We start from the raw sequence: 20,080 nt of genomic DNA, 5'->3' as shown, positions 1-20,080 counted from the left end.
TGTAAGATGGCGCTGAAGAAGAAGGCAGACTTTCACATGCCCCCAGCCGATTGTGTTGGTTTTTCTAGTTTATTTGCGTTGTTTGTAACTTATTTTTTAAACCTAATTTGTACATAAATATTGTCGCTACCGTCTCTTGTGACCGAAAATAACTTATAGACATCAGGATTGCAATTACTCACAAAGGACTAGCAAAAACCTTTTTTTCCCTTTCATGACTCTGACGAGCCCGTTGCGAAGGATATACTGCTTCCTTGGGAACAGGCCCAGATCCCCGTTATCTGTGTGAAAAGGATGCAGAGAAAGAGGGGCCGAAGGGCTGGCTGCTTTCTGAGAATTTGTAGGTGATCGAATAAACCCTTTACTTCCCTCCATTCTGCTAGCAAATGTGCAATCCTTGGAGAATAAAATCGGCAAGTTACGCGTAAGATTAAACTACCAACGGGACATTAAAAACTGTAATATCTTATGCTTCACAGAGTCGTGGCTGAACGACGACAATATCAACATACAGCTGGCTGGTTATACGATGTACCGGCAGGATAGAACAGCGGCGTCTGGTAAGACCAGGGGCGGCGGACTATGTATTTTTGTAAATAACAGCTGGTGAACGATATCTAAGGAAGTCTTGAGCTATTGCTCGCCTGAGGTAGAGTATCTCATGATAAGCTGTAGACCACACTACCTACCGAGAAAGTTTTCATCTGTATTCTTTGTAGCTGTGTTACATACCACCACAGTCAGAGGCTGGCACCAAGACAGCAATGAATGAGCTGTATTCCACCATAAGCAAACAAGAAAACGCTCACCCAGATGCGTCGCTCCTAGTAGCCCGAGGACTTTAATGCAGGGAAACTTAAATCCGTTTTGCCAAATTTCTATCAGCATGTTAAATGTGCAACCAGAGGGAAAGAAACTCTAGACCACCTTTACTCCACAAACAGAGACGCATAAAAAGCTCTCCCTCGCCCTCCATTTGGCAAATCATAATTCTATCCTCCTGATTCCTGCTTTCAAGAAAAAATTAATCAGTCCCTCTCTGTAAGGCATTATAGTCACAACAGACATTAGAAATTACATGACAAACAATGTATATTACATTTGTCACAATTGGCATTACAGAACCCCATGGGCAGTGGCACAAGAGGAATCAAAGAAACACAAGACTTGCTGGCAATCGCCAGGTAGGCGGACATCATCGCTGCTATCACCCTGGAAGTGCTCAAGGGGACCTCGAAGGCCTTCGACAGCGGTGAGCAGGGAGGGTTAGGGTTAAATCTAGAGTTATGGTTACAGTTAGCCCTGCTGAGATGCTAAATCGGACCAGTGAGTACAGTGAGTGAATACTACGGTTTAATATTTTCCATGTATTTTACAAATGTTCCATCACGAGAATAGATCACTCTTCTCCTGGGTAACCCAGAATTTCCTGCCAAAACCAGAAATGTCATTCCAAAGCATATAAATAGACCTATGTCTGGATTTGATTAGAGCTTTGATCGGACATTCAAGCCTGATGCTACCTGAGCCTGATGCATTTAAATACATTTTATGAGCCCTACATTAAAGACATTTTATGAGCACAAGCCCAAAAAAGCACAAACTGTGACTGTGCCTTTATCCAATACATACTGTGTGTTATATACTAGCCTTATAGGCTACTGCACATTACCCACGAGAGAAAAACATAAAAGCCCATAGATTTAGCTAGCTCTATGCTCTCTTGGGTAAATAAATGAAACTAGCTCCAGTAGGCTAATCTTTTTGAGTGTGAACTGTAATGTATTGCATTATACTGTATTATATGAACTGGAATTATGCACCTTGTACAAACCATGATAAAGCAGAGAGAACATGTGATTCTGGTGCAGCACATGCGGCCTACAAAGCTACAAGTTTAGGCTAGCAAATTACTTTTGAATTTGAAATAGGGCCTATTTGTATAATTCATGTTATTAGCCTGCCTCCTTTCTCTCTCTATTGTTGCTCAATTCCTTCCTCGCTTTCAACAGTTAAATTAAATACGTTTTGTTCTCCTTATCTTGATCATTCTAATGACATGCGTAAATAAAATATGACTAGAATGAGATGCAGACGGCTTTCACTTCTCTTCACGAAGATTGAATGGGTCTGAATAAATAACTGCTATAGTCTACCGCCATCGCACATTCACTCTTCTTTCAAACTACCTTGAGTTCTGTTGGCTGCTGTCTTTAACGTTCAGAAAACAAGAGCTTGCGTCCCTTTTCGAATAACCTATTGGTATAAGAAATGCTAAAAAAAAGAAGGTCCAGCAAGCTAGCTTTTCCTGCATGGGACTCCAAGAGCTAAGGAGCGTTTTTTTTTAAAGAGAGAGGCCAGCAGATCACAGGTGTGTTGCGTATTGCGCAAGAGACAGAGACTGTAAGTTAGAAGCTTATTATGCGTAACCCATCATTCATTAGCTAATTATTTACATTTACATTTAAGTCATTTAGCAGACGCTCTATAAGGCTAATACCGCATTGAATGTATTACCTGAAAGAGGTAGGCTAGGACATACATATATATATATATACATTTTGAACAGGATTATCTATTTCGGATGCAATTTGAATGGAATTGATAGAGAGAGACGCGCATGCTCTGATTTAAAGCAACAATATTCAAGTGATAGGCTGTTTTAAATCTCTGCAGCTGCAATTAAAACAATTATCTTTACGATAAGAAAATATGTTAACCTCCGATAGCCAGATGGAGATGTGTAAATTAGACCCACATTCGGTTCTTATATTACAGTAGCATACGCTATGCTGCAGCAAATGTAGCCCTACCTGTCACAAGAACAAAAAGTTACCAGATGAGATGATATGTCTGCATGCATTGAGAACTGCACTCCATACCGAGACCCCCCACAATCTAACATTGCATTTTCGTTCCCCAAGTTTCATCATTGGATTGTGATACAAAACAGGGCAATGGTGTGCTTTAGGACCATGCGGACACCTCCGAGCAGTCGGGTAGGCTGTTTGGAGGGTTTATCCAACTGGATTTAAAAAAACACTGCATTTAACACATCTATTTCATGTCATGCTGTTGATATAAATAATGTATTATCATTTACTGGTTTCTCACAGTTACCCTGGGAAAAGGGTGTGGTTTTAGGTGGTAAATCTTGGTAAATATCAGTAATCGGGTTTGCACCATTCAACCCTAGTGCATACATTTTTAGACCACGAATCAATCAGATCCAACATTGGTCTATATCCGTATAGCGTATGTTTCGGCAGTGTTGAGGGTGTCACTGTGGTATGAGCTGTGAAATCGTTGAGAGTCTGCTCTTGTGTGTCACCACTCTCTTCCTTATTATACCTACCTCGTTAGAGGTATTGATTAAATAATGCATGTTTCCATGTTCATTTTAATGGGAGGATTTATATATCAGTCTAATCGAGGTGTAGACAATAGAACATCACAAATTTTGGAACTTTTAATGTGACTGCATTAAATTCTGACCTGGCTGCATGGGATTTGTTGGATATTAAGTTGGGTGTTGTTTCGTTGCATCTAATAGCAGTGTCCGCGATAAGGTAATGCAAGGATTGTGGATTTGACAGCTCTAGTGCAGTTCCACCTCCGACACCGCCAAAACAACCGCTATGTGGATGTCGGTTAGCATGGATCTTGGAATCTAGCCCTTAGTGTGTGTAAGTAATCACTGCGGGACATAAACCCACAACTTTGGCATTTCTAACGCTCTTACCAACCGCCAACCACAACAGCCGATCTAAAACATCATGATAGAGACTGATTTTCTTATGCTATGCTAACTCAGTCCTCCATCATTCCAGATATCCACGCCCTGTGGTGCCATCCAGGACAGATAGAAATGGCCAAGAGGTTCCGCACCCTACTGGACTCAGACCACCACCCCTCAGAGATCACAGGTGGGTGAATGGATTTAGGGTGCTGTACTATGGCAGACCCTCTGCTCCAACCTCTCCAATCTGTGTGTGTTTGTGTTTGTGCGTGTCTTTTAGAGGAGTTGGGATAAACTAATCATTGGACAATAAAGTCATTTTTCTTCGTCTTTCTCTATGCAGAAAGCCATCGGTTCTGGAGTCCAGGATGCCTACACTACACTCCTCAGGTGACTTAACATGGGGTCAGAGTTCAACCAATGGAAATATAATGACTCGAATGGATATATCCCATTTTATTTCAATGGTTCAACCATTCTCACTCAACCTCGTCTGAATTATCTTCTTGCATCCCAGGTCCACGATATTGTCAACAACACAATAGACTTTGCCCAGAAAAGTATCAATACAGAGATCAACAGTGCCTCTGCCAACCCTGTGCCCTTCGCTGTGTGTGTGAGCTATTCACCAACTATTCCCCAAACCAAATTTGACAATTCTTACCTTCAGTGCTAGTTTTAACCCTCATGTCTGAATCAAATAGTGTTTGCAGAGAGAGGGGAGACCATCTCTGGAGGGAACTTCCTTCCTTTACCCGGGAAAAGGGCATCAAAGGATTCTGGTGGACCTAGTTCTGAGTTTTTCTGCATTTTAAAACGAAGTGAGACGATAGAGGACATACAGTTGAAGTTGGAAGTTTACATACACTTAGGTTGGAGTAATTAAAACCCGTTTTTCAACCACTCCACAAATTTCTTGTTAACAAACTATAGTTTTGGCAAGTCGGTTAGGACATCTACTTTGTGCATGACACAAGTAATTTTTCCAACAATTGTTTACAGACAGATTATTTAATTTATAATTCACTGTATCACAATTCCAGTGGGTCAGAAGATTACATACAAAGTCTGTGCCTTTAAACAGCTTGGAAAATTCCAGAAAATGATGTCATGACTTTAGAAGCTTCTGATATGCTAATTGACATAATTTGAGTCAATTGGAGGTGTAACTGTGGATTTATTTCAAGGCCTACCTTCAAACTCAGTGCCTCTTTGCATGACATCATGGGAAAATCAAAAGAAATCAGCCAACAAATTGTAGACCTCCACAAGTCTGGTTCATCCTTGGGAGCAATTTCCAAATGCCTGAAGGTACCCTGTTCATCTGTACAAACAATAGTATGCAAGTATAAACACCATGGGACCATGCAGCCATCATACCGCTCAGGAAAGAGATGCGTTCTGTCTCCTAGAGATGAACGTACTTTGGTGCGAAAAGTGCAAATCAATCCCAGAACAATACACGGGGGAAGATGGCCGACACCTGGAGGGGGTGGAGACAAGCACAAAGACAGGTGAAACAAATCAGGGTGTGCCATATACAAGCAGCAAAAATAAGGACATATTTTAATTGGTTCTAGTCTGGGCTGGGGCATGCCTGCACAAGGTTTCAATTAAGCAAAAATCGCTGAAGTTGGAGACTTTTATCTCCCTCACCAAATTCAAACATCTGCTATCTGAGCAGCTAACCGATCGCTGCCGCTGTACATAGTCTATCGGTAAATAGCCCACCCATTTTTACCTACCTCATCCCCATACTGTTTTTATTTATTTTATTTTCTGCTCTTTTGTACACCAATATCTCTACCTGTACATGGCCATCTGATCATTTATCACTCCAGTGTTAATCTGCAAAATTGTAATTATTCACCTACCTCCTCATGCCTTTTGCACACAATGTATATAGACTCTCCTTTTTTTCTACTGTATTATTGACTTGTTAATTGTTTACTCCATTGTGTAACTCTGTGTTGTCTGTTCACACTGCTATGCTTTATCTTGGCCAGGTCGCAGTTGCAAATGAGAACTTGTTCTCAACTAGCCTACCTGGTTAAATAAAGGTGAAATAAAAAAATAAAGAAAGAAAACGGTTGAATAGTTTCCCCGCCACGAGCTGTGAGTATCAAATTGATCACCCATTCAAAACCAAAACGTTATAGTGAGCAGCAAACAACTGGAAGCTAATGGGGCTCATACTGATGTTTACATAGTTGAAGGGCTGCTCAGCTTAGTCTGAATTGGGAAACATTGATCCAGTTACTTTGAAAATGTCCTAGGCTTACTTCTACTGACAGTGGATATTCTCAGTATGTAACTTTACAGTGACTCCGACAACAGCAGTAGCGGAGTTCATACAAACAGAAACAATTACGGCGTTAAAATACTTTTTTTTGTTCTCTATTTTGGTATATTTCTGTGCGTTGACCATTAATACGAAATGAAATAGGAATTGTCTTACATTTTATCCTGTATAATAACTGGTTCAATACCCTTCCGGATGATACTCATCCAGTCAGGAAAAAAACATCTTCATGTGAATGATGTGTTATTCTGTGATGAATGGTCCATAAACTGTCCCTCTACCTCCCCCTACAGTTCTTGCTATGGAGCTGCTAGCTGCCTGCCACGGCATCGAGTTCTTCCACCCCCTGCTTACCACAACACCATTGGAGAAGGTCTATGACCTGGTACGCAGTGTAACCAAAGTAAGTCAAACAGATCAGGCCAGTGTGTACACACTGTAACACACATCTCAGTCCCCTGAAATTATTGAGCACATTGGTTAATATTTATCCAATGTCCCTCTTCTTCCTGTGACCCCTCTTCTCATCATTCTCTGCCTCCTACTCCCCTGAATCGCTCCCCCTTTCTGCGTCCCCCTCTTCTCCTACACCCTCTGCCTTCTGTCTCTTCTCCTCCCATCAATTCTCTGACCTCTTCTACTCCACCCTCTGACTCCCCCGTCCTCTCCTCACCCTCTCTGTCTCTCCCCTCATCTCAGGCCCTGGATCAAGGATAGGTTCATGTCACCAGACATCGATGCTGTCCATTATCTTCTTCTAGACCAGAAGGCAAGTGTGTGGTCATTATAGATGTCACTCTGAGCCTATATTTATTCAATAAATATAAAGACGGTCATTTAGCAGAACGCTTTTAACCAGGTTTGTGTATTTGATGTCATTTTCCAGGTGTGGAACGTGGCACAGCCATATATTGAGAGTTACAGTATAAACTGAGTGGTTCAAGCCCTGAATGCTAATTGCCTGAAAGCCGTGGTATACATTTATGTTTACTGCTCTAATCATGTTGGTAACCAGTTTATAAAAGCAATAAGGCACCTCAGGGGTTTGTGATATATGGACAATATACCACGGCTAAGGGCTGTGTCCTAGCACTCCGCGTTGTGTTGTGCATAAGAACAGCCATTAGCCGTGTTATATTGGCCCTTTACCACACCCCCTCGGTGTAAGGGTTTTTTCTTCTGGTGAAAGAGAGGCGGACCAAAATGCAGAGTGGTGGTTATTCATGTTTTTAATAAAGACGACTATACATGAACAGACTAAACAAAACAAGAAAAGTGAAAACCTAAACAGTCCTATCTGGTGCAAACACAGAGACAGGAACTATCACCCACCAACACACAGTGAAACCCAGGCTACCTAAGTATGATTCTCAATCAGAGACAACTAATGACACCTGCCTCTGATTGAGAACCATACTAGGCAGAAACATAGAAATACCCAAAACCTAGAAAAACAAACAGACTGCCCACCCAACTCACGCCCTGACCATACTAAATAAATACAAAACAAAGGAAATAAAGGTCAGAACGTGACAGTACCCCCAAAGGTGCGGACTCCGGCCGCAAAACCTTGACCTATAGGGGAGGGTCTGGGTGGGCGTCTGTCCGCGGTGGCGGCTCTGGCGCGGGATGCGGACCCCACTTCACCATTGTCTTAGTCCGCCTCATTGTCCGCTTCCGTGGCTCTCTAACCATGGCAACCCCTCTCAATGACCCCACTGGACAGAGGGGCGGGAGCCTCTGGGCTGAGGGGCTCTGGCGCCTCTGGGCTGAGGGGCTCTGGCGCCTCTGGGCTGAGGGGCTCTGGCGCCTCTGGGCTGAGGGGCTCTGGCGCCTCTGGGCTGAGGGGCTCTGGCGCCTCTGGGCAGACTGGCGGCGCTGGGCAGACTGGCGGCACTGGCGGCGCTGGGCAGACTGGCGGCACTGGCGGCGCTGGGCAGACTGACGGCACTGGCGGCGCTGGGCAGACTGACGGCACTGGCGGCGCTGGGCAGACTGGCGGCACTGGGCAGACTGGCGGCACTGGGCAGACTGGCGGCGCTGGGCAGACGGGTAAGCTCAGACGGCGCTGGGCAGACGGGTAAGCTCAGACGGCGCTGGGCAGACGGGTAAGCTCAGACGGCGCTGGGCAGACGGGTAAGCTCAGACGGCGCTGGGCAGACGGGTAAGCTCAGACGGCGCTGGGCAGACGGGTAGCTCAGACGGCGCTGGGCAGACGGGTAGCTCAGACAGACGGCGCTGGGCAGACGGGTAGCTCAGACAGACGGCGCTGGGCAGACGGGTAGCTCAGACAGACGGCGCTGGGCAGACGGGTAGCTCAGACAGACGGCGCTGGGCAGACGGGTAGCTCAGACAGACGGCGCTGGGCAGACGGGTAGCTGGGCAGACAGACAGGCGGCGCTGGGCAGACGGGTAGCTCAGACAGACGGCGCTGGGCAGACGGGTAGCTCAGACGGCGCTGGGCAGACGGGTAGCTCAGACGGCGCTGGGCAGACGGGTAGCTCAGACGGCGCTGGGCAGACGGGTAGCTCAGACGGCGCTGGGCAGAAGGGTAGCTCAGACGGCGCTGGGCAGACGGGTAGCTCAGACGGCGCTGGGCAGACGGGTAGCTCAGACGGCGCTGGAGAGGAAGGCTCTGGCAGTGCTGGAATGAGGTGCTCTGGCGCCCCTGGAATGAGGGGTTCTGGCGCCTCTGGAATGCGGGGCTCTGGCGCCTCTGGAATGAGGGGCTCTAGCGCCTCTGGAATGAGGGGCTCTGGCGCCTCTGGAATGAGGGGCGGTAGCTCTGGCAGTGCCAGACAGGCGGGAGACTCCGGCTGCGCTGGAGAGGAGGAAGGCTCTGGCCGCGCTGGACAGAGAAGCTCTGGCGCCTCTGGACTGAGGGGCTCTGGCGCCTCTGGACTGAGGGGCGGGAGCTCTGGCAGCGCCGGACAGGTCGGGAACACCTGTGTTGATGGGACGGAGAGAGAGCCTGGTGCAGGGTGCCGGCACTGGTGATACCGGGCTGGGGACACACACCTCAGGGCGAATGCCTTGCATACTACGCCAAATCAACTGCTCTCTCTCTTCACACTCCCCCAATTCTATTAACACCTCCTCGAGTGTCTCCTCATCTCCCATCCGTTCACTCTCCTCCATTCTGTCCAATAACTCCTCGACCCTCTCAGACTCAGCCCTCAGCTTCGCCGACAGCTCCGATAACATCCATGGCTCCTTACGGTAAACAGGGGGAGTTGGCTCAGGTCTGGCTCCTGACTCTGCCACACTCTCCCTGTGGCCCCCCCCAATACATTTTTGGGGGTGCCTCTCGGGCTTCCAGCTGCTCTGCCGTGCTAGCTCCTCATAATGCCGCCTCTCTGCCTTCGCTGCCTCCAGCTCGGCTTTGGGGCGGCAATATTCTCCAGGCTGTTCCCAGGGTCCTTTCCCGTCTAGGATCTCCTCCCAAGTCCATTTCTCCAAGTAGTGCAGCCTCTCCCACTGCTGCTGCTGCTGCTCCTGCTGCTGCTGCCTCTGTTCCTTCTCCTGCTGCTGCTTTTGCCGTTGCCCGTTACCCCGCCGCTTGGTCCTGTTGTGGTGGGTGATTCTGTAAGGGTTTTCTTCTGGTGAAAGAGAGGCGGACCAAAATGCAGAGTGGTGGTTATTCATGTTTTTAATAAAGACGACTATACATGAACAGACTAAACAAAACAAGAAAAGTGAAAACCTAAACAGTCCTATCTGGTGCAAACACAGAGACAGGAACAATCACCCACCAACACACAGTGAAACCCAGGCTACCTAAGTATGATTCTCAATCAGAGACAACTAATGACACCTGCCTCTGATTGAGAACCATACTAGGCAGAAACATAGAAATACCCAAAACCTAGAAAAACAAACAGACTGCCCACCCAACCCACGCCCTGACCATACTAAATAAATACAAAACAAAGGAAATAAAGGTCAGAACGTGACACTCGGGCCTTATTGCTTAAGTATAAGTTGGAGTTCCAACTGCCTTCTCATCACCATGGAAATGAGTCCGACTCGAGTGAAATCATCGTTAATATCATTCATATCAATATCATCTTTGTCTAAATGTATTGTCTCTCTATTTCTGATAAATGTTTTCTTCCTTCCGCAACCCCAGCCACTGCAATAATAATAATTTATTCTATATTCGTTTTGAATAAGGAGTTGTCGGATAACTCCTGCATTGATTGAGGCTAGACAGTAGATTTGTAATCTTATTCGTCACCGAAACTATACTGAACAAAAATCAGTATCTGGTGTGACCACCATTTGTCTTATGTAGCGCGACACATCTCCTTTGCTTAGAGTTAATCCAGCTGTTGATTGTGGCCTGTGGAATTGACATCCCTCTCCTCTTTTCAATGGCTGTGCGAAGTTGCTGGATATTGGCGGGAACTGGAACACGCTGTCGTACACGTCGATCCAGATCATCCCAAACGTGATCAATGGGTGACATGGTCTGGTTAGGCCATGGAAGAACTGGGACATTTTCAGCTTCCAGGAATTGTGTACAGATCCTTGCGACATGGGGCTGTGCATTATCATGCTGAAACATGAGGTGCCGGCGGATGAATGGCACGACAATGAGCCTCAGGATCTTCTCACAGCAGATACGGATACTTTGTGCATTCAAATTGCCATCGCTAAAATGCAATTGTGTTCGTTGCCCGTAGGTTATGCCTGCCCATACCATAACCCTACTGCTACCATGGGGCACTCTGTTCACAACGTTGACATCAGCAAACTGCTCGCCCACACGACTCCATACATGCTTTCTGCCCGGTACAGTTGAAACCGGGATTAATTTGTGAAGAGCACACTTCTCCAGCATGCCAGTGGCCATCGAAGGTGAGCATTTGTCCACTGAAGTTGGTTACGACGCCAAACTGCAGTCAGGTCAAGACTCTGGTGAGGACGACGAGCACACAGATGAGCTTCCCTAAGATGGTTTCTAACAGTTTGTGCAGGAATTCTTAGGTTGTGCAAACCCACAGTTTCATCAGTTGTCCGGGTGTGTAACAGCATTCTTCCTCCTCTTCTGAGGAGGTGTAGCAGGGATCGGACCAATACGCAGCGTGGTAAGTGTCCATATCGTTTATTATAAAACATAAACTGAACACTAAGAAATACAAAACATAAATGTGAACATGAACGAAAACCGAAACAGTACCGTGTGGTGACAAAACACAGACACGGAAACAAACACCCAACCGCCAACAGTGAAACCCAGGCTACCTAAATATGGTTCTCAATCAGGGACAACGATAAACAGCTGCCTCTGATTGAGAACCATATGAGGCCAAACACAGAACTAGAAAAAACATAGAAACACAAACATGGACTGCCCACCCCCAACTCACGCCCTGACCATACTAAATAAAGACATTAAAAGTGCAGTAACTGCAGTCGACTGTGGTGTTTTGAACTGCAGTTTTCTTACAAAATTACTTTTGTAAAAAAAGGGTGTTATTTTGGACACAGTATTTGCAGCATATTGCAGTTATAGTGCATTTCAACTGGAGGGATACTCTGACTGCAATCTTTTTTTCATAAGGGACCCTCTCTCTCTCTCACACACACAGTACAGTATTTACAATCCGCAGAGCAGCTTTAAATGGGAATGGAAGCACGTTAGCAAGTGAAGCTAAGCAAAGAGATGTACTCAAACGTGCATTTATTAACATGAAAACATCTCTATATTTAGTATTTTGATCGTCAACAGGGTTTATTGAGCTGTGGTCAGCACCACTTTGTGTGTCACCTCCAGCAACTTGCAAGCAACTCAACTGCAACTAAAATGGCAACACAGTTTCTAAGTGTAGCCCTGTTATTAGATAGCTAGCTAGCTTCCACCTCAGTCAATTAATAATAATATAATAATAATACATTTGTCTGAAAGATTTGTTTTTGCCATACTTTGTGATCTCCACCTCAGATAGCTAGACTGAAGTTGACATAGGTAATGTTTGCTGAAAAAATAAATATCCTTGTATTGTGCTGACATCACAGGGGGTAGCAGGTAGCCTCGTGGTTAGAACATTGTGCCAGTAATTGAACGATTGCTGGATCGAATCCCTGAGATGACAAGATAAAAAAATCTGTTGTTCTGCCCCTGAACAAGGCAGTTAACCCACTGTTCCTTGGTAGGCTGTCAATGTAAATCAGATTGAGCTAATAACTGACTTGCCTAGTTAAATACAAGATAGGTAGCTTGTTAATGCTAAATAATATATTTGGTTTCAGTTGTCTTAACAAAACGTTTGTTTGTTTTGAAGATGACATCTTAATCCCTGAAAATGTTTTCATCCTGTGAAGGAGGTACATGCAAATCCATGTTGTTTCTAAGGCTATTGTTCATTTGAAGACACAATCTGTCATCCTCGAGGAGGAAGTGAGGAAGAGGAAGAGAGGCCCAACTCGGTGGGAAAATCTGTCTCCCTCCGGCAGGTGGCGTTTTGTGGTTGTTTCGCCCACCAGCACGGAGTTTTGTATGGTCAATGAGAGATTGTCGAATTTGGTCAATAAAAAAATGGAATGCTTATTTGCTTTACGGTTTATTTGATGGAATAGAAGTTCGTAATGCTTAAGTTGTTATGAGTGTACTGAAGTAAGTAGGACACGTAACATCCAGGCGACTTTGAGAAAAACACTTTATATCGGAATTCTCTCTCCCCATTGAATATTGGCGGATGACGACAACCATCATCGAATACTCAAAAAATGATTACAATAACAAAAGATTTAAGTGGCTTGGAACGGGTATGTTAGTAGGTGCCAGGCGCACCAGTTTGGGTCAAGAACTGCAACGCAGCTGGGCTTTTCATGCTCAACAGTTTCACCTGTGTATCAAGAATACACCACCCAAAGGACATCCAGCCAACTTGACACAACTGTGGGAAGCATTGGAGTCAAAATGGGCCAGCATCCCTGTGGAACACTTTCGACACCTTGTAGAGTCCATTCCCCGACAAATTGAGACTGTTCTGAGGGCAAAAGGGGGTACAACTTAATATTGAAGTGTTGTTCTATATACTTTTGTACACAAAATACTGTATATAGTTAGGCTAGACTGCATTGTCTGCATAATAGTGATTTGTGAAGATTGTAGCTATAGCCTACCAGATTCCTTCATTTCTTTCCACCAACAGGAAATAATGGTTAGTACGGCATGCCAAACTGACCCCTGGGTGTCAGAGTGTTCCTGTGCTGCGGTGGGGAAGAGGCTCACCGGAGCCATCACTAAAGAGCTCGAGGCCTAGCTAAATTGCGCTCACCATAATCAGTATACAACCGAGTCCCGCCACAGATGGAGTTGACAGAGAGAGCGAGTGAGACGAGGGAAGACCAGGATTCGCTGTATGAAACTGAGAGCTCAGAATTACAATCATCACAGTGCGAGCGAGCCATGAGATACTATCGAAGAGTATGTGCAAGATCCGAAATATAGCATGCTGAAGGAGCTGTTCATGAGCCAGGATGTCGAGCAGGTGTCATCAGTTCATCCCTGAAAATAAATGGGTTTTTTTTCTCCATCACCATGGAGACCATCGAGTGTGTTGTGGACCACAGGAGGAAGTTGGAGTCCCAGATCAGAGTGGGAAATGTTTGCAGGGAATCTGTTGGTGCCATCACCGGTCTTCCTAACTGGCGGCTCCCACTCCACATTTGTAGAAACATGTTGCCTCCTCAGCCTGGTGTCCATGTCGCTGCGATGTAATGTAATGCGACAGTTTGCAAACCAACCTTGCATCTACATTGTGCCAGAGGTTAAACATGTGGGCCCAGCAAACAGAGGCGATTCTGGCTAGAATTGGTGACAGTCCACTGATTGTATCTGGAGATGCACGGCGTGATTCGCCAGGCCACTGTGCCTTCTTTGGCACTTACACCGTCCTGGACTCTGCTTCCCACCTGATCCTGCCCAGGAGACTTTGCATGTGACTGAATTGAAGAATGGCTACTGGTTGGACAGAGGGACAGAGGGATTAGTGAGGTGCCTGCAAACACATGATTTATTTGATTAACCATTGAGATTTTACAAGAGAGCCCTGTATATGTTTACAAATAAAGCACAGTACACATACATAAAACAGCCCAACAAAACGCACTATAGTAAAACACATAATACACAACATTAAACCTATTTAAGAAAAGCAATCGCAATGCTGAAACAAAAGTTATTTTAAAATCCTTTTGAGGTAAGCCATAGCCTCACCTACATTTTGTAGCTAGCCTCAGGGTTGTAAGTGTGCATTTGGTGGATGTACGAAGATCACTTAGGTCACTTTTTTAGTAATAATGCTTTTATTATTTTCCTTAACTGGCCCATGAATGCAGCATTGAAACCCTGGCCACTGACAGGTGTCCACACGTGACGGTGCACTTGAGGGCATGAGCTTTGGCACATTGCCAAAGGTGCGAGGAAGAAGCTGGTGGCCACCGGGAAGCCAGAGGTACTGTCATATGTTTGACAGTAAGATCAGAACTATGTGATTTATAATGATTCCAGTCAGTGACTCAGGGGGTCTCATTTATTCCCTGTCTGTCTCAGGTACTGCCATGGAAGAGGGCATTAACACACCACTTGTGGTACTGTGATGCCACTGTTGGTGGGAGTGTCCAGGTGCTGAAAGAAAAGGGGATCACCAACAGTTCGCCCTGTGACAAATGAGCACCAGTGAGTCACTGGAGATACACTTGACTGCTGTGAGCACCCCCACCCTTCACACCTGAAGAAGGAACACATCCTCAACCCGAGATGGATCTCGAAAGTAAATAAACTATAAACTATTTCTGGACATATATTTTCTGGACATATATTACTTTTGTAAATTAATAAGCACATTTTTCAAACCTTGTTTTAGTTATTTGTGCATTCCTATGTGAATAACTGCAACCAATTGATTGTGGTATAATTGTAGTAGCCTACTTATTCATCTCTAGTTACATTCATTTTCTTTTGTAGGTGACAAAGTGTGTTCGGACAGGTGAACTTGAGAGTGTACATGCCCTGTACACTAAATACGTGCCCAGGAGGAACACGTTCGGCCTACAGGGGATGTCGCAAGACTCCAAGTGGCTGCCTTAGACCACAATCATTCGGTGGACAGGCATCAGGCTACAACACATGAGGGAGTGCTCCGTTTCAAGCAAGAGTTCTCCAAGCATGCCAGGGCGTTTGTGGTGAAACCCATCAAGGGGGAGAAGACATGGTGTTTCAGGTCTGAGCTTCTAGACTGCTTCGTTGACCGCAGTGCCAATGGTAAGTGTGCTATATCATGTCAGATGTAGACATAAAAATAGTTGACAATATGGGGTGAAAGAAGTTTATGCACATGGCCTTGTGGTCAACAGTAGATGGCTAAGTCAGTTTGTGATGGTAGTTTCTCTGCTGGCTGAGAGTAAATGACCTAAAATGATTTGTGTAACTTATATCTAGGACCATCCCAGCGGACTCTCCTGAGTGCCCAAAGAGAGAGAGTGGCGGTCACCTTGGGAAAGCGGACTGGTGTTCTGAAAATGGAGAAGGAGCAGGCCATTTAACAGCGAATTCAAAGATACACCCATCCATAGAGGGAATCGGAGTGGAATGGCTTTTCCACAGATTCTTTTGACCTGTTAAACAGATGTGCTTCCTTGTCTCGGACCTGCTGTCTCGACTCTCTCTCCCGGAACTGCTGTCTCGACTCTCTCTCTCGGAACTGCTGTCTCGACTCTCTCTCCCGGACCTGCTGTCTCGACTCTCTCTCCCGGACCTGCTGTCTCGACTCTCTCTCCCGGACCTGCTGTCTCGACTCTCTCTCCCGGACCTGCTGTCTCGACTCTCTCTCCCGGACCTGCTGTCTCGACTCTCTCTCCCGGACCTGCTGTCTCGACTCTCTCTCCCGGACCTGCTGTCTCGACTCTCTCTCCCGGAACTGCTGTCTCGACTCTCTCTCCCGGAACTGCTGTCTCGACTCTCTCTCCCGGAACTGCTGTCTCGACTCTCTCTCCCGGACCTGCTGTCTCGACTCTCTCTCCCGGACCTGCTGTCTCGACTCTCTCTCCCGGACCTGCTGTCTCGACTCTCTCTCCCGGACCTGCTGTCTCGACTCTCTCTCCCGGACCTGCTGTCTCGACTCTCTCTCCCGGACCTGCTGTCTCGACTCTCTCTCCCGGACCTGCTGTCTCGACTCTCTCTCCCGGACCTGCTGTTTCGACTCTCTCTCCCGGACCTGCTGTCTCGACTCTCTCTCCCGGACCTGCTGTCTCGACTCTCTCTCCCGGACCTGCTGTCTCGACTCTCTCTCCCGGACCTGCTGTCTCGACTCTCTCTCCCGGACCTGCTGTCTCGACTCTCTCTCCCGGACCTGCTGTCTCGACCTCTGAATACTCGGCTATGAAAAGCCAGCTGACATTTGCTCCTGAGGTGTTGAACTGTTGCACCCTCTATAACCATTGTGGTTGTTATTATATTGATGTAAAAGGGGCTTTGTAAAATACATTTGATTTATTGATTGCTTGCTGTGTTGCATGCTGTGTACTAACTGTCTGAGTGATGTGGCATTTTTATAGTATCTGTAACATATTCTGGTGTGTATTTAATCTGCAACTTCATTTCTTAAAGGGGCAATCAGCAGTAGAAACAATAACAAAGTGTTCTCCATGCCTGCCCCTGATTGGGTAAAAAGCTCTGGGGCTGGAGAAATTTAACCACTCTAAAATGCATAGACAGAGCAATCAGTGGAAGGACTGGCCACCCATGATATCAAAGTTATAGTTTTAACCATGTTTTGGGGCTATATTGTGTTTGTTTAAATGTTTTTATTTTATTTTTTACAAACGTTGGAGTAAAACAAGCTTATATTTTGGATTCTGATGGGGTACGACAGTTGAACTAAGCTCATGAGACATTTATAAGTCATATTCTTCAAGAGTCAATGGGTACATTGCATTCATTTATAACTGCAAAAATGTATGTAGCAATTGCTCTTTGCTCCTTTTAGGTAAGCTACTGTTGTAGTGTCTATTGAGCTTGTGCACGAGGCAAAGCCTTGCAACCACAGCCTTTCACAGCCTTTCCTGTGAATCCTCTTCTTGTTTACATTGGAACTTGTAAAAACAATGTAATAACCCTGTAACTTACTATGCATTGTAATCCTCTTTCTCTGATCTGTTTCCACTACCATGTACCCAGTTCGCTTTGGATAAAAGCATCTGCTAATGTTATTAGTCTTCTTTGAGTCTACCAACAACAGTGTAGTCATCTTTCCGTTGACAATAGATGGCAGCCAATGCTAGTTTAGTTTAAGTCACTAATCTAATAACAGGGCCGGTGGGTAAAGTGCACGTTTAAAGTAGTTGTATCTTCCAAGCAAGTTTCTCTGGTTACACTTGAACTTGTTGTTATAGTGGACAATCTAACTAATACATTTTTTTTTATTTTTTTTACATAAGGCGCTGGCATTAGATCTATGTCTTGAAATAAGTACAGCAGGCTAGATTTACTCAATTATTAGGCTTTATTTAAACTCAAACCCTATGTAGATGCCACTTGCTTCTGGGTATGTGCGCCTTATGGAAGAAACCACACACAGGGATTTGCTGTACACCTCATCCAATTATCCCGTGTGCACATAGGGTGAACTGGCGGTAAGCAGCCAGTCTTTATGCTCTTCAAACAAAATCACAAGTTCGTCTGATACCGAAACTAAATCACAATGTATTTATGTTCAGTACTCTCGTACTTTGCAGACAATGCAGTCTAGCTTATCTCTAACTATATACAGTATTTAGCTGGTAGCCTATTTACACAGTGTACAAAACATTAAGAACACCTTCCTAATATTGAGTTGCACCCCTTTTTGTGCCCTCAGAACAGCCTCAATTCATTGGAACGAAAGCGTTCCACAGGGATGCTGGCCCATGTTGACTCCGCTGCCTCCCACAGTTGTGTCAAGTTGGCTGGATGTCCTTTGGGTGGTGGAACATTCTTGATACACACGGAAAACTGTTGAGCATGAAAAGCCCAGCAGCATTGCAGTTCTTGATACACTCAAACCATTTCGCCTGGCACATGCCATACCCTGTTTAAAGGCACTTAAATATTTTGTCTTACCTATTCACCCTCTGAATGGCACACATACACAGTCCATGACTCGATCCTTATTTCACCTGTCTCCCCCTTCATCTACACTGATTGTAGTCAATTTAACAAGTGACATCAATAACGGATCATAGCTTTCACCTGGATTTAACTGGTCAGTCTATGTCATGGAAAGAGCAGTCGTTCCTAATGTTTTGTACACTCAGTGTATATTTAAGCAATAAGGCCCGAGGAGGTATGGTATATGGCCAATATAGCATGGCTAAGGGCTGTTCTGATGCACGACACAACGCAGGGTGCCTAGATAGAGCCCTTAGTTGTGGTATATTGACCATATACCACAAACCCTCAAGGTGCCTTATTGCTTTTATAAACTGGTTGCAAACGTAATTGGACCAATAAATTGTATTTCCTTATTTATTCCCATGACATACGGTCTGATACACCATGGCTTTCAGCCAATCAGCATTCAGGGCTCGAACCACCGGTTTATAATACACATTGTAACTTGGACTCCACGTTGTCGGGGCTCATCCGTCTCATCCCTCATAGGCTTTACAGTGTGCACAGGAAGGGGTCGCTGGCAGTCATTAACTTGGTTTTCTGGGGGAGGAGGAGGAGGTCCGGCACTCTCATTAGAGTAACTGTCACTATTCTCGAGGGGAATAGTCCGGAAGACGAGGAGTAAAAGCCACTGTCAATGGCCGGCCCGGGCAGTGAGGTCTCTGTCGGGACTAGGGGGCTGCTAGTGCTAGCTGCTGCACAAGTAGGCCTACTAGATTCCACCTGCAATGGTGTTTCGTCAGTCGAGGGCAAGATAGTAGCTTTGCTGATGTGGTTCTTCGGTAATCAGATAAAGCTTTTTTTGTGGTGTTTATGTGCACCACTTGGTCTTGCCTTAATCCATCTTGAACAACACACCCACTCTCCAACTGAACTTTTTTGAACTCGATGGCCAAAATCGGTGAGAAGGCGGGCTGCCGCCAGCAGCTCTGAGACAGGCTAATTAGATGCAACTACACTACATGACCAGACGTATGTGGAACCCTGCTCGTCGAACATCTCATTCCGAAATCATGGGCATTAATATGGAGTTGGTCCCCCTTTACTGCTATAACAGCCTCCACTCTTCTGGGAAGGCTTTCCACTCGATGTTGGAACATTGCTGAGGGGACTTGCTTCCATTCAGCCACAAGATCATTAGTGAGGTCGGGCACTGATGTTGGACGATTAGGCCTGGCTCAAGTTGGTGTTCCAATTCATCCCAAAGGTGTTCGATGAAGTTGAGGTCAGGGCTCTGTGCAAGCCAATACAGTTCTTCCACACTGATCTCGACAAACCATTGTGTATGGACCTCTCTTTGTGCACGGGGGCATTGTCATGTTGAAACAGGAAAGGTGCAAACTGTTGCCACAAAGTTCGAAGCACAGAATAGTCTAGAATGTCATTCTATGCTGTAGTTTTAAGATTTCCCTTCACTGGAACTCCATGAAAAACAGCCCCAGACCATTATTCCTCCTCCACCAAACTTTACAGTTGGCACCATGCATTCGGGTCGATAGCGTTACCTGGCATCCGCCAAACCCAGATTTGTCTGTCGGACTGCCAGATGTTGAAGGGAACGTGTTTCCATTGCTCCAGTGTCCAATGGCGGCAAGCTTTACACCACTCCAGCTAACACTTGGCATTGCGCATGGTGATCATAGGCTGTGTGGCTGCTTGGCCATGGAAACCCATTTCAAGAAGCTTCCGGAGAATTGTTCTTGTGCTGATGTTGCTTCCAGAGGAAGTTTGGAACTCAATGTGTTGCAACTGAGGATGGATGATTTTTACGGACTACGCACATCAGCACTCGGCGGTCCCTTTCTGTGAGCTTGTGAGCTTCCACTTCGCGGATTAGCCGTTGTTGCTCCTAGATGTTTCCACTTCACAGTAACAGCAC

At 45.7% G+C, this 20,080-nt stretch overlaps 1 protein-coding gene across 2 annotated transcripts; it reads left to right on the top strand.

Annotated features, from left to right (window-relative positions):
• On the top strand, nucleotides 1-7,532 carry LOC118400911 (histidine ammonia-lyase-like). Of its 2 annotated transcripts, none has more exons than XR_008075261.1 (6): nucleotides 1-560; nucleotides 1,123-1,252; nucleotides 3,831-3,926; nucleotides 4,083-5,854; nucleotides 6,335-6,444; nucleotides 6,741-7,532. XR_008075261.1 is itself a non-coding variant. In XM_052474655.1 (6 exons), the coding sequence occupies exons 1-6, from the start codon at nucleotides 530-532 to the stop codon at nucleotides 6,756-6,758; spliced, it is 432 nt and encodes a 143-aa protein (XP_052330615.1). In that variant the 5' UTR covers nucleotides 1-529; the 3' UTR covers nucleotides 6,759-7,532. The 2 variants fall into 2 exon arrangements, 1 of the variants encoding a protein (XP_052330615.1); XM_052474655.1 differs by having other exon boundaries at nucleotides 4,083-4,129.
• The last annotated feature ends 12,548 nt before the right edge of the window (nucleotides 7,533-20,080 follow it).

The sequence above is a fragment of the Oncorhynchus keta genome, chromosome 22 (genome assembly GCF_023373465.1).
Source record: "Oncorhynchus keta strain PuntledgeMale-10-30-2019 chromosome 22, Oket_V2, whole genome shotgun sequence".
Lineage (NCBI taxonomy): Eukaryota > Metazoa > Chordata > Actinopteri > Salmoniformes > Salmonidae > Oncorhynchus > Oncorhynchus keta.
This window is presented reverse-complemented; position numbering and strand designations above follow the sequence as displayed.